This window comes from Monodelphis domestica, chromosome 7 (genome assembly GCF_027887165.1).
Source record: "Monodelphis domestica isolate mMonDom1 chromosome 7, mMonDom1.pri, whole genome shotgun sequence".
In the NCBI taxonomy this organism is placed as follows: Eukaryota; Metazoa; Chordata; class Mammalia; order Didelphimorphia; family Didelphidae; genus Monodelphis; species Monodelphis domestica.
The window spans coordinates 56,076,855-56,092,024 of NC_077233.1; the positions used below are offsets into that span (position 1 = coordinate 56,076,855).

Below are 15,170 nucleotides of genomic sequence, written 5' to 3' on the forward strand. Positions count from 1 at the left end.
AATTCCACTGGATTTTACATGTGTCCTTGATCAAAACCTATTTCCATATTATTGTTTGCACCAGAGTGATAGCTTAAGAGTCTACATCCCCAATCATATCCCCATCAACCCATGTGATCAAACAATTGTTTTTCTTCTGTGTTTCTGCTCCCACAGTTCTTTCTCTGGATGTGGATAGTGTCTTTTTCATAAGTCCTTCCGAATTGTCCTGGGTCTTTGGATTGCTGCTAGTAGTAAAGTCAGTTACATTCGATTGTGCTACAATGTATCCATCTCTGCATAATGTTCTTCTGGTTCTGCTTCTTTCACTTTGCATCCCTTCCTGGAGGTCATTCCAGTTCACATGGAATTCCTCCATGATAACTGTATTTTGGCATAACTGGTTTCTTTTGTAGTCTTGTATGTTTTATTTTATGCATTTAGAAATATTTGCCCAAGGAGTCCCTAAGCTTCCCCAGACTGCCAAAGAAGTCCAGGTCAACAGAAAGGTTACGAACGCTGATTCTAGACTGTTGACCTGGTTTTTTGGATCCTGTTCTGACATTCAGTATTTTTACTCTCCCACATAACTTTGGTAGCAGCAGGGTTCATAAGTACGCCATCATTCAAGTCATAAATAAATATATTGGAACAGAACAGGGCCAGGGACAGAGCCCTGGGCCACTTGGTCAGAGACCTCTGTCCAAATCCATGATGAACCATTCATTAATCATCATTTCTTAGGCCTGCTTTTTCTGAATCCAGCAGCTGTCTGTTCCCTTGGGTTGTTTCTCCATCTTTTCCATAATACTATGGCAAACTATCAAAAGTTAGTTAATTCTTTTTTTTTTTAACCCTTACCTTCCATCTTAGAGTCAATACTGTGTATTGGCTCCAAGGAAGAAGAGTGGTAAGGGCTAGGCAATGGGGGTTAAGTGACTTGCCCAGGGTCACACAGATAGGAAGTAGCTGAGGCCAGATTTGAACCTAGGAAAATTAGTTAATTCTTTAAGATTCTGGGATTATAGATTACGAGTTTGAAGGGAAGTTCAAAATCATCTAGACCAGTGGTATCAAACTTAAACAGAACTGGGGATGCCTAAATCGTATGTAAGGATCCCTATGGGCCTCCTGTTGAGTTAGAATAACAACATACTAACATTATTTACTTTTATTATTTTTACTTTTATTTACTTTTTTCTGTTGTATTTTTATTTATTTTGTTAAATATCTCTCAGTTGCTTTTTAGTCTGGTTCTGGCCATACTGTTCATTTGACATTGTTGATCTGGACCAATTCCTACATAAAAGAGATGAGGAAACAGTCCTGAGGAGCTGAAGTGACTTCCCTAGGGTCACACGATTAAAGCTAAGATTCAACTCAGGTCCTTTAAACTCCAAATCTAGCCCCCAGTGTACAGTGTACAGGTGGTGAGAGAGCTGGCTTTGGGGGTTAAAATCCTGTCTCAGCTACTATCTGACACTGGGCAAGTCATTTACCTTGACTAGGGCCTCAGTTTCCTCATCTGAAAAATGAGAGAGGTTGGTCTCATGGACCTCTAAGAGCCCTTTGAGCTCTAATAGCTGATCCTGTGAAGGAGAATAAATGAATGAAGATTCCCAGTAAAGCCTGGAAGATGGAACAACTTTGAGGATGCTTTATGCCTTCATTGGTGCTCTTCTGACCTTCCCTCAAAGCCTTTGTCAGGATTCTTTGCTCCTTTAGTTGTCTTCCCTTTGGGATTCCCATGGGGACAGTTATTCACATGTGCTCTGCCCTACTTCTTTGTCTCTAGCTTTTCATTATTTCCCTGAAATCTCTCCAGATTTCTTTTTATTCCTCAGACCCATTGGCCTTAAATGGGTTTTCATGTTCCATTGCAGTAATAATGCACTGCAGTCTATTTACCATCTGTTGGACATCTCAGTTGTATTCATTTTGTTGTGACTACAGATAATGCTGCCATGAAAATCTTTGAGCTCCGTGTGTTTTCTTTTTAAATAACACTTTGAAGGTATATTTGTCATCGTTTATCTTCATCCAGGTCACCCAAATCAATCTTACATTAGCTGCTCTGCTTGAAGCAGAAAGAGTACTCTAGCACGTATCCAAAGAGGTGAAGTCACCCATCAATGGGCATCGTGTCTCCCTGCCAATTTGGTAACATACTTTGGCACTCATTCATTTTTTCCATCTGACCTGCATTCATTAGGAGCTATTGTTTTTACGGAGCCTGTGATTTCATTGATGTAGGGAATTCCCCAGGAGAAGACACTCTCTCTATTATCTCCACTGTGAATTATGTATTAGCACCAGCCCAGCAACTTGGAGTCCAAAATGGCGACTGAAACACCAAGAGGTTAGCTGTCTTGCCTACCTTCACAGAAACCTCTCAGTCGGGATTTGAACTCAGGTCTTCCTGACTTCCTTACTCCTCTCTATTCATCATGTCAGCCCTTCCTGTCAGTCGCTAATAAGCTTACAATAAACTTAGTCACTAATAAAAAGAATAAAATGTTATTTCTGTTTTTCCCTTTATGGATCCTCACCAAGATGCCCTCCATCGTGTTTCTTCTCCCTCGAGGAGTTAGATCTCTATGTAGGTTTCTGTTTTCTTGACATGGAAAGTAAACTAATCCAAATGCACCATCCATTTTGCATCTGTCCTCGCCTAAGGACCATGAGATCTTTCTATCTGACTTGCATCTGAAACCTCTGTGGGTTGGTTCTCCCATTGTAGTGTGAACTCCTCCAGTGGAGGGACGGTCTTCGATTTTGGCTGATAGCACAGATAATAAATACGGCACCAAATTTTTGTTCCAATCTGTCCCTTTTGGACTAAGATACGCCTTCCCAATACCAGATTCTAATCATGGACCTCATCCCACTCTGAGATAAAATGCACATTTTTGTGTTAAGAACTCTATAAGCTTTGCTGTAAGCCCATTCTCCCGGTATTTGTATATCAACTTCTGAGGTCTCTTTTTTTTTCATTTCCATCCTTCTAATAACTTGCATTTCTTTCAATCTCCATTTTTATAGCATCTAAATGCTATAAAAAGTGACTTAATGATTAAACAATAAATACAGATTGACCTGAACTGAAAGAGAAAGGAATGAAAAGGAATGAAAGAGTAAGAATGGAAGAGAGACAAGATGGAGAATAAAAATGGAAGTAAAATGAATATGGTAGGGGAGAGTAGACAGTGGAGTCCCAGTACTGACCTACTCAGGGATCCCATTCCATGCTTTTTCCATTTAAGCTCTCACTGGAATGTTCAAGAGTCACAGAAGTTTGGTTCAGATCCTACCTCCAATGCTGACTATCTGTTATCTTGGACAACTTACCATCTCCCTGAGCCTTAGTTTCCTTATTTATAAAATAAGAGGGTTGGGGGTATAGCTACATACCTCAGTGGACTGAGAGCCAAACCTAGAGATAGGAGGTCCTGTGTTCAAATGTGACCTCAGACACTTCCCAGCTGTGTGACCCTGGGCAAGTCACTTGACCCCCATTGCCTAGTCCTTACCACTCTTCTGCCTTGGAACCAATACACAGTATTGATTCCAAGATGGAAGGTGAGGGGTTTTTGTTTTTTTCTTTTTTAAGGAGAAAGGTGGATTAGATGGCACTTTATAGCTTAAATCTATGATCTCGATATTCTTACACCATGGCCACGCATAGAAAGACCTCCATTATTTCCCCGAGATCTGGAAATTTCACCAGAGTTCACCTCCCTAGGGCTAATTCTTCCCTTCAGTCAACAGGGAGGGGCCATTTGAAGGTGAGCTTGTCATTTCAGATCTAGGACTCTTTCTCTTCTCTTGGTAGCTTGGGCCCTCTGGTGGGCAAAGTGAAGGAGTACCAGGTGGAAACCATCGTGGACACCCTCTGCACCAACATGCTATCTGACAAGGAGCAGCTCCGGGATATTTCGGGCATGGGCCTGAAAACAGTCATCTCTGAACTCCCCCCTGTATCCACAGGTACTTATTAACCCCCTGCCCCTCTGGAGAGAGTCCTAGGATTCCTGGGGGAGCACAAGTTACCCTCCATTGCCAAATGGGTTCTGTACTCCTAGGATCCTCGATTTAGAACTGGAAGAAATCTGAGAATCCATCCACCCTCATTTTACAGACTGGGAAACTGAGGCAGGGAGCAGCAGAGAGTCTTGGCCGGCCAGGTCACTAGCTAGTGAGTCTGAAGCAGTATTTGAACCCATGTCTCCCTGGCTCCAAATCCATTGCTCTGTCCAGTACACCATGCTGTCTCCATTCCTCTGTCTTCAGATAAAGCACCACAACCAAACCAGCCCAGTCGGTTGGGTGTGCCTCCTCTTGATCAGAATATAACATCTGCAACTGGGAGGAGAATTCTTTGAGGAGGTTAAACCCCATTCCTTCTTGCTCCATGCCTCTTGCTAGGAACAATAACAGTCAAAGGGACAGTTCTTTGGGGTTCTTCATGACTCCAATTGGGGTTTTCTTGGCAGAGAAACTGGAGTGGATTGCCATTTCCTTTCCCAGCTCATTTTATGGATGAGGAAACTGAGGTAAAGAGGGTTTAGGGTTTTCTTGGCAGAGAAACTGGAGTGGATTGCCATTTCCTTTCCCAGCTCATTTTATGGATGAGGAAACTGAGGTAAAGAGGGTTTAGGGTCTTCTTGGCAGAGAAACTGGAGTGGATTGCCATTTCCTTTTCCAGCTTACTTTATGGATGAGGAAACTGAGGTAAAGAGGGTTTAGGGTCTTCTTGGCAGAGAAACTGGAGTGGATTGCCATTTCCTTTTCCAGCTCATTTTATGGATGAGGAAACTGAGGTAAAGAGGGTTTAGGGTCTTCTTGGCAGAGAAACTGGAGTGGATTGCCATTTCCTTTTCCAGCTTACTTTATGGATGAGGAAACTGAGGTAAAGAGGGTTTAGGGTCTTCTTGGCAGAGAAACTGGAGTGGATTGCCATTTCCTTTTCCAGCTCATTTTATGGATGAGGAAACTGAGGTAAAGAGGGTTTAGGGTCTTCTTGGCAGAGAAACTGGAGTGGATTGCCATTTCCTTTCCCAGCTCATTTTATGGATGAGGAAACTGAGGTAAAGAGGGTTTAGGGTCTTCTTGGCAGAGAAACTGGAGTGGATTGCCATTTCCTTTCCCAGCTCATTTTATGGATGAGGAAACTGAGGTAAAGAGGGTTTAGGGTCTTCTTGGCAGAGAAACTGGAGTGGATTGCCATTTCCTTTTCCAGCTTACTTTATGGATGAGGAAACTGAGGTAAAGAGGGTTTAGGGTCTTCTTGGCAGAGAAACTGGAGTGGATTGCCATTTCCTTTTCCAGCTTACTTTATGGATGAGGAAACTGAGGTAAAGAGGGTTTAGGGTCTTCTTGGCAGAGAAACTGGAGTGGATTGCCATTTCCTTTTCCAGCTCATTTTATGGATGAGGAAACTGAGGTAAAGAGGGTTTAGGGTCTTCTTGGCAGAGAAACTGGAGTGGATTGCCATTTCCTTTTCCAGCTCATTTTATGGATGAGGAAACTGAGGTAAAGAGGGTTTAGGGTCTTCTTGGCAGAGAAACTGGAGTGGATTGCCATTTCCTTTTCCAGCTTACTTTATGGATGAGGAAACTGAGGTAAAGAGGGTTTAGGGTCTTCTTGGCAGAGAAACTGGAGTGGATTGCCATTTCCTTTTCCAGCTCATTTTATGGATGAGGAAACTGAGGTAAAGAGGGGTTAGGGTCTTCTTGGCAGAGAAACTGGAGTGGATTGCCATTTCCTTTCCCAGCTCATTTTATGGATGAGGAAACTGAGGTAAAGAGGGGTTAGGGTCTTCTTGGCAGAGAAACTGGAGTGGATTGCCATTTCCTTTCCCAGCTCATTTTGTGGATGAGGAAACTGAGGTAAAGAGGGTTTAGGGTCTTCTTGGCAGAGAAACTGGAGTGGATTGCCATTTCCTTTTCCAGCTCATTTTATGAATGAGGAAACTGAGGTAAAGAGGGTTTAGGGTCTTCTTGGCAGAGAAACTGGAGTGGATTGCCATTTCCTTTCCCAGCTCATTTTATGGATGAGGAAACTGAGGTAAAGAGGGTTTAGGGTCTTCTTGGCAGAGAAACTGGAGTGGATTGCCATTTCCTTTCCCAGCTCATTTTATGGATGAGGAAACTGAGGTAAAGAGGGGTTAGGGTCTTCTTGGCAGAGAAACTGGAGTGGATTGCCATTTCCTTTTCCAGCTTACTTTATGGATGAGGAAACTGAGGGAAACAGGTAAACACACTCCTACCTAGTAAATATCTGAGGCTGGATTTGAACTCATGAAGATGAGTGAATCTTCCTGACTCCAGACCCAGCAGTCCATCCACTTGCCCTCCAGCTATACATGAGCTCATTTGAGCCCCCAGCTATAATCTCATGAGACAAAGTAGAAGGAGAATTGGAGTTTGCAGGAAACAGAGGCTTGGGGCTTAAATGAGTGCTCGTGTCAGGACTTGAACTCAAGCCTACAGGTTTCAAATCCAGTGCCCTTTTCAGTTCAACTCAGTAAGAATCTCCTTCTTTGTTTGTGTTGTAACAAGCTCACCCAATAGACTGGCCGTTGCCTTCAAAGCCTCCTCCCAGGGATACTGGCCTTGCTTGGCCCATTCTGGGAACTCCTGATTTGGCACAACCTCCTGAAACCAGATTATAAGCGAAGCTAAGGAACCAGTCCTGTCACTTTAGACTCCAGTGCTCAGCACAGTGCCTGGCATGGCGCAGATGCTTAGATGTTTATTGACTATTTAAGAACAACAACAACAACAAAGTCTGCCCTCCTGTGTTAGAATCAATATGAGTTAGGGCTAAATGACTCAGCCAGGGTCCCACAGCCATGAAGTATCTGAGGCCAGATTTGAACCCAGTAGACTTGGCTCAATATCCACTGAACCCCTGGCTGCCCCCTGTTGATTGATTGTGGATCTTTAACTTTGTTCTGAAACAACCCCATGTAGTATGGCTTATCCTCATCCCATTTACCAGTTTTAATTCCAAGATGGAAGCATGGCAATCGGGGTTAAGTGACTGGCCCAGGGTCACACAGTTAGGAACTAAGGGAGGTCGGATTTGAGCCCAGGACCCCCTGTCTCTAGACCTGACTCTATCCACTGAGCCTCTCAGTTGCCCCCAGGTAAGCGTTTATTATGTGCCAGGGCTGTCCACCTATCGGAGGGTGTCGCTGGACTCAGAGTGCCCAGAAACCGGGCCCCGTTGGCACTGCCCCCGGTGTCCCTCTGCTCCTTGTTCCAGGCTCTGGTATGGCGGCCAATGTCTGTAAGAAGATCACGTCCCAGCTCACGGGAGCCATTGGGAAGCAAGAGGATGTGTCTGTGCAGCTGGAGGCTCTGGACATCTTGTCGGATATGCTGAGCAGGTAAGGAGGGTGGGAAGGAGAGTCCTGAAGGGAGGCGGGGCCGGGGGAGGGGCCGGAGAAGGGCGCCGCCCATTCCAGCATCTCCCGCCCAGCCCGGTGTGCCCAAGCTCTGGTGGGGATGAAAGGGGCCGCTCCCTGGCCCCGTGCCCGCTGGCTAGTATTGGGGGCGGGGATGGGAGCCCCGCGCCCAGTGACTGACCCCCTCCCTTGGCCACAGGTTGGGCGGGTCCCTGTTCTCCTTCCACGCGTCCATCCTGCACAGCCTGGTCCCGCAGCTCACCAGCCCCCGCCTGGCAGTGCGCAAGCGGGCCATCGTCGCCTTGAGCCACCTGGTCCTGACCTGCAGCGCCAGCCTGTTCTCGGAGCTCATGGAGCAGCTGCTGGCCGAGCTGGAGGGGGAGGCGTCCGTCTCCACCACCCGGACCTACATCCAGTGTATTGGAGGCATCGGCAGGCAGGCCGGCCACCGTGTCGGTATGGGGCCTCTGGCGTTCTGGGGGCGAAGGAGGGGGACGGGCGGGAATGCAATGGCCAGAGGAGAGTCGGGACCAGACTGGCCCACAGAAACGGGGCAGTTCCTGGGGTAGACAGCAGGGGGCAGCAAGGTGCCTCAGTAGATAGAGTGCCAGGTCTGGAGTCAGAAAGAACTGGGTTCAAATGTAGACTTATGGGGCAGCAAGGTGGGGAGAGCCAAACCCAGGGATAGGAGGTCCTGGTTTGAAATGGGGCCCCAGATACTTCCTAGCTGGGAGACCCTGGGTAAGTCACTTAACCCCTATTGCCTAGCCCTTACAGCCAATACACAATATTGATTCTAAGATACAAGGTAAGGGTTTAAAACAAAAATGTGGCCTCACACTCTTCCTAGCTGTGTGACCCTGGGCAAGTCACTTAACCCCCATTGCCTAGCCCTTACCAGCCTTCTGCCTTGGAGCCAATACACAATATTGAATATATAATGGAAGGGAAAGGCTTTTTAAAAAATGTGGCCTCACACTCTTCCTAGCTGTGTGACCCTGGGCAAGTCACTTAACCCCCATTGCCTAGCCCTTACCAGCCTTCTGCCTTGGAGCCAATACACAATATTGAATATATGATGGAAGGGAAAGGCTTTTTAAAAAATGTGACCTCACACTCTTCCTAGCTGTGTGACCCTGGGCAAGTCACTTAACCCCCATTGCCTAGCCCTTACCAGCCTTCTGCCTTGGAGCCAATACACAGTATTGAATATAAGATGGAAGGGAAAGGCTTTTTTAAAAATGTGGCCTCACACTCTTCCTAGCTGTGTGACCCTGGGCAAGTCACTTAACCCCCATTTGCCTAGCCCATACCAGCCTTCTGTCCTAGAACAGAACAGGACAGAACACTTCTGTCAGTGTTCTGACACTGGGAGAGAAGGTAACGGTTAAAAAAGAAAAAGAAAAAAAGGGAGATAGAGCAGAGTGGAGCCAAGCCAAGGAAAAATGTGGGCTTCCTCGAGCCCAGAACATAAAGACAGGAAGGGAAAACAGCTGAGGGTGGCATCTTTTTTACCCCCTCTAATGAATAGCTCTATTTATTCTGCAAACAAGCATTATGGGAACTGTAGCTTGTTTTGTACAGAAATACAACTTTGTAGAAAATGTCTACAGCTGAGATTTAAAACAAACAAAAACAAAATCCCCCAAACTGTCTCAATAAGGAATTAAGATAATGGCCAATAGTCATTTGTTTCCTGGTACTGCTGCTATAATTAGCAAAGCTGTCAAACACTGGGGAAATACAAGGAAGAACATTTAAAAACTGTGTCGCTTAAGCAGGGAACAGTTGGCCTATTAGGACTCCTAATTACCCAGGATTCTAAACAAGTCTAGTCCAGCTGTTCCAGTGAACACTGAGCCCCTGGATCAGGTTTTCCTGTACCCAGAACTACTTCTAAGCCTTTCGTTCAGAGCTCTTTTGGGTTCCCCTAACCTCTGGGAATGACCTAGAAGGGCTCTGATGGGAGATGAATGGGAAGAAGGGCCAGGGATAGGCTGTTGTTTATTAATTCATTTATGTCCAACTCTTCATGACCCAATGAACACTATGCTCTATTATATCCCAAAGTCTGATCAAGCTCATGTTTGTTGCTCCAAGGAAAAGAGCAGAGGGCTATAAGCTAGGTGCCACGGATGGGAAAAGAGATCTAGAACAGTGGCTAGCTTGGCTTGGAGATTCTCCTTTTTCACTCTGTGAACCACTGAGCCCACAGAGAAGAACTGGTCCTAGTAGAGGGGAGCAGGAGGGAGGTGGAGAGACATTGTACCCCTGGGGCAGTGGTCTGGTCAATTGGCTTCTGCCCCTTGGCTCTCAGTCCTGAAGACTGCAAAGCATAATCATTGTATCTTTTATGGGAAGTAATTTTTATTGATAATTTTTGTTTTAATATCACCTGTATTTCTAACTATATTTCACTCCTTGCTTCTTCCCAGTGAGCCTTCCCTTATCATCTATATGAACAAAGTAGAAAAAGTTTTCCAAAAAAACTAAATAACATCCAAAAAAAATAGCATCCTTCATCCATGGTCCTCCATTTGTGCAAAGGATCATGGGAGAGAAAGAGGGTACCTTCTCATATCTCTTCTTTAGCATTTAGTTTCATTGCTTTGTTCTTTCCATTCTCATTTCTGTAATCATTGGAACATATATTGATTTCTCAATCCATCTTTCCTGGGCCTGTTTCCTTCACTTTGTATATTTCATAAGAGACATTGAATCTTGCAGAAGAAAGATCCCAGCCCAGGCGCTGGTCATTTGGGGATGGAGAGAAAAGAACTCGGGGTTCAAGGGCTGCCCTGAAGTGAGTCTAGACCTACTGGTCAAAGTCCTGGACCTTTGGACCCCTGGGATGGAGCAGCCAGGGCTTGGTGGGAGACCGAGTCCTGGGCCACTTTGCAGTCAGGAGGCCCCTTCTGCTGGGTGGGACTCAGACCCAGACCCTCTCCTCTTTCTATCCTACAGGTGCCCACCTACCAAGGATTGTCCCTTTAGTGGTCAAGTTCTGTGCTGTGGAGGATGATGAGCTCCGAGAATACTGCTTCCAAGGCTTTGAGTCCTTTGTGAGGAGGTAGAGGCACTCCCCTGTTTCCTGCCTATCCCTAATTTGAAGCCCTGCTTTGAGTTCATCTCTGAGAATCTTGTGGGGGCTCATGTACTGGTGGGGAGGTTAAAGTGGTCCTGAATACACACACCAAAGCTATTCTCTCCCTGATCTTCTCTAGCCTTCTGGAAACATTTTCATTCTTCCAGCCCTCACTTCTCTCCCTTCCTAGCAGTATTTACATCAGCCTTAGCTACAAGTAATAATAGAGGCAGCTAGGCGGCTCGGTGGATAGAGCCCTAGACCTAGAATTAGGAAGAACTAAGTTCAAATCTGGCCTCAGATGCTTACTAAGCTGAGTGACTCTAGGCAAGTCACTTAACCTCAATTTGCTTTGATCCACTGGAGAAGGAAATGGCAAACCACTCCAGTTTCTTTGCCAAGAAAACCCCATGAACAGTGTGGTCTGTGGGATCATGAAGAGTTGGACACGACTGAATGGCCAAATAGCATTAGTAATAACCACAAAGAAAAATGAAAGATCACAGAACCTTGGAATTTCAGTGAAGGAAGGGACCCCATTATAATCGATCAAGCAAGAAGCATCTGTTGGGCATCTACTTTGGGCTAGACACCGTGCTAGATCCTGGACATACAAAGGCATTATTAGAACAATGTCTGCCTCTCAGAACTTACATTCTAGTGGTCCAGCCTATTTGTGTGTGTGCTGAATCTCTTCTATGAAATGTTATACTTTTTAAGGATTGGGTTCATCTTTATCCTTCTCTAAACTCTTTTAAACATTAGGGGCTCAATAAATGTTTTTTGATTGAATTGACTTGAAAGCCAAAGGTCCAGTAACTAGTCAGTGAAAAAGAGGGAAGGAACTAAGGGAGAAGAGGGAAGCATGATGTGGAAAGAATCCTGGATTTAGGGTCAGGTCCTGGATTCAAATCAAACTGTAACTGCCTGGTGGGAAAGTCTTTGTACCCCCACACTCCTGGATCTCTGTTATTCACTCTGTGGGTGACCTCAGACAAATTACTTTATGCCACCCACTCACCCCATTTTCCTTCTCCATAAATTCTGTGGCCAGTTCAGAGCTTGTCCTTCAGCTAAATTTCCAGCTTATGCCTTAGGGGCCCATTTTCTCTACTTTTAAGGAAGGGATGGGGTTGGGGAGTGAGTCTAGCTAAGACCTCTGGGAACCACTCATTCTAGGAGGGTAACTGAAGCCCCTCTCTCCCATTGAGGACAAAACTGGTCATCTTCCCCGGTTCAGGTGCCCCAAGGAGATGGGACCCTACATTCCCAGCGTGACCAACCTCTGCCTGAAGTACTTGACTCATGACCCCAATTATAACTACGACAGTGATGAAGACGAGATGATGGAGACCGAGGATGGAGAAGAAGATGAACAAGGTAGCTATGGCCATTAAGATGAGGCATGAGTGTGTGGTGTAAGAAAGTCTTACCTTCAAATCTTGCCTCTGATTCCTGCTGGCTGTGACTGTGGAGGAGTCAGCTAACCTCTCTGAGCCTTGGTTTCCTCATCTGTAAAATGGGAACAATAATAGACTTACTTTCATAAATTCATAAATTTAGGCATAGAAAGTATCTCAGAAGCCATCTAGCAGCTCAAGAACCTGAGACCCAGGGAGGTTAAGCAATTTACCCAAAGTCATACATATATAGGTAGTAAATGACTAAGGCAGGACTTGGAAGCCAGTACTTTTCCCACTAGACTATGTGGTTGTTGTGAGGCTCTATCACAGGAGTTATAAATATCTACAAAGAATCAATCATTAATAATATCATTAATCACTGTTTCATGCCATCATTATTACTGTAAAATATATTAATAACAGTAATAGATGGGTAATAATAATAGATGATATTACCAATAATAGTAAATGGGTTTCCCAGTCTGACACATGGAGTTAGCACCATGAAAACTCATTGGATTGCCATCCCCAGAAAGCGATGATGAGTACAGCGACGATGACGACATGAGTTGGAAAGTCCGAAGAGCTGCGGCCAAGTGTGTGGCCGCCATCATTAGCACCAGGCATGACTTGCTGCAGGACTTCTACCAGGTCCTTTCTCCAGTCCTGATCAGCAGGTTCAAGGAACGGGAGGAGAACGTCAAGGCCGACATCTTTGGGGCCTACATCTCACTGCTGAGACAGACGCATCCTGGGCAAAGCTGGCTCCATAGCTCTGAGGTGGGCAACGAGGAGAACATTCCTCTCACCATGTTGCAGAACCAGGTAAGGAGTCAGAGGCCAGAGACTGGGTACAGCAGGGATCCAGGATGGAGGATATATGGCGGAGGGACTGTAGGCTCTGAGTGGTCCAGCAATCTGGGAGAGGGAGGTGGGGAAATGGAGGGATTGTTACAGTCCCAGTTGTTGCAATCTCCAGCTACTCATCTTTCTCCATTGTCCTTTAGGCTCATGAGGGTCTTCCTTTTCCCTCTTCTTCACCCCACCAGCCCTCCACAATAACATGGAGATATCTTGGGAAATTCTACCAAGCAGCTTCCCTAGTGGCTGATCCCTGTTCTTTTGGAGTCTCCTGGCAAGAATATTGGCTTTGGAGTCAGAAAATGAGCATTCAGATCCTGCTTCTGCCCCTAACTTTGTCAGCTTGGGCTATTTCCTCTCTCAGACTCAGAATCCTTCTTTAAAATATGTGGGATAAGGGGCTGCTTGGTGGTTAAAGAGCTAGCCTTGGAGATAGGAGGTCCTGGGTTCATATCTGACCTCAGACACTTCCTTAGCTGTGTGGCCCTAGGTAAGGTACTTAACTTCCATTGCCCAGCCCTTACCACTATTCTGCCTTGGAACGATATTTAGCATTAATTCTGCTGGAAGATAGGGTTTAAAAAATAAATAAATAAAAACGAAGAGGCTGGACTAGAGCAGCCTTGGCAAATCTTTAAGGAGTTCAAGTGCCCAGAGGGCAAATTCAAGCTGTCTGTTACCCACCCCCTGCTACATTACCAGAGAGAGAGAGCTGAGGGAGAAAGTACCTGCTTTGGGTGGCACTGGGAAGAAGGGGAACAGAGCAGCTACCCAAGTGCCAGTTCTACATGCATGCCATGTCTTCACCAATGCAGGACTAGAAGGTCTCCAAAATCCCTTCCATGTAACTCTATGAAACATGACCTCCTTGGATGGTCTATAACCTTATCCCACCCTTTGTAGAGTGGGGCCTTCTTCCCTCAATTCAGAAATCTTTGATTTAATGTTAATTAAATCAATACTTAATTATTAATCACTAAATTTAATTTAAAATCATCGTTCAAATCTAAGAATTCTTAGTGCCCAGATGCCTTATGGCCCTGGAGGCCACAAATGAGTAGAAATGGTGTCATTTGAACCTTCTTCATTCTTCCTTGGCAGGATGAAATCTTTTCACTGAGAGTAGAATAGAAAGAAAACTGGGTTTGATCTTCAGAAGAACTGGTTTCAAATCTGCTCCATGTGATGCTAGACAAATAATTTCTTTTCTGTGTCTTAGTTTCCCCATCTGTGAAATGAGGAAATTGGATTTGAAGGTCATTGAGCTCCCCTTTGTAGCTCTAGGTCAATCATCCTGGGGTTACTGGGATAAAAGGACCAGGTCTGCCCCAAAGCCAGCCAACTCCAAACCAAGAGACTCTTCGTGAGCTTAAAAGGCCAATGGAAACAGATGAGAAGCCAGAGGAGGGCAAGTGGTCCCGCAGCCCACCCCAAAGCTTCATGGGAGGGTCCCTGTGCTTGGGATGAGGGAAGGAGTAAAAGCCCTCATTCTCTGTCACTGAGCACCTCAGATGCTCTGCAGGTGCCCCATATTGTCAAGGCTCTTCAGAGACAGCTCAAGGATCGGAGTGTCAAGTCTCGCCAGGGTTGCTTCAGCGTCCTCACAGAACTAGCTGGAGTCTTACCTGGGAGCCTGGCTGAGCATATTCCTGCCTTGGTTCCAGGTAACCTGGGGTGGGGGTGGAGGGTGGACAGAGTTGCGGGATGGGGGCATCATCTTTGTGGGGAGTTGGGAGAACCTCTCTTAAAGTCAGACCCAGATCAACCTCCCCTGACATCAGTCCTGGCCACAATTACTTCTCTCAGAGTGCTGCTTTGGAAAAAGCACAGGATTTTAAGTCAGATTCAAATCCCACCTCTGTGATCTTGGCCAGATCACAGAACCCCTCTGGGCCTCAGTTTTCTCATCTGTAAAATGAGAACAAAGGTAAGCAAACCTCAGCCCAAAGGCTAAATCTAGCCCACAGCCTTCTTAGCCTATGGGGCTCTGTAAAATTAGATGGTGGTCAGGATTTGGCCCATGGAGTGTCATTTGCAGACTCTTGAACTAGATAATTTCTGAGACCCTCCCAGCTCTAAATCTGTGATCCATTGATCACTTTAACCACATTGACTTGCCATGGAATGGCACCCCTGCCTCCTACCACCATGTTTTGCCTTGATAGTCCTATTCATTGTCTAGATCTTCATCCTCTTTCTATTTGGGCTGAGGGAAGCTATAATCATACTGGAGCCCTTGGTCCTTTACCCCATAAGGAGTTGCCTCTCCCTAACCTCATTCAGCTCCCTATTCCCTCCCATAACCCCTTACTCACCCATTTACTAAGGAAATAGTGAAATAACAGCAACCTGGGCATCCTTGGAACAGCAGAGGGTGCTTTGTGTCCTTGGGCTGTTTTCCAGGCTTCACTTTCATTCTGGGTTTGCCTCT

At 45.7% G+C, this 15,170-nt stretch overlaps 1 protein-coding gene across 2 annotated transcripts in view; it reads left to right on the forward strand.

Moving 5' to 3' along the window:
* CAND2 (cullin associated and neddylation dissociated 2 (putative)) overlaps positions 1 to 15,170 on the forward strand; it is a 53,700-nt gene that overhangs the window by 20,020 nt on the left and 18,510 nt on the right. The window contains exons 3-9 of one of the 2 annotated variants that reach the window (XM_001366065.4): positions 3,812 to 3,966; positions 7,249 to 7,372; positions 7,590 to 7,846; positions 10,355 to 10,460; positions 11,716 to 11,855; positions 12,411 to 12,703; positions 14,262 to 14,403. In XM_001366065.4, the coding sequence (XP_001366102.2) occupies positions 3,812 to 3,966; positions 7,249 to 7,372; positions 7,590 to 7,846; positions 10,355 to 10,460; positions 11,716 to 11,855; positions 12,411 to 12,703; positions 14,262 to 14,403 (1,217 nt within the window). The other variant, XM_056804683.1, reaches the window with a different exon arrangement.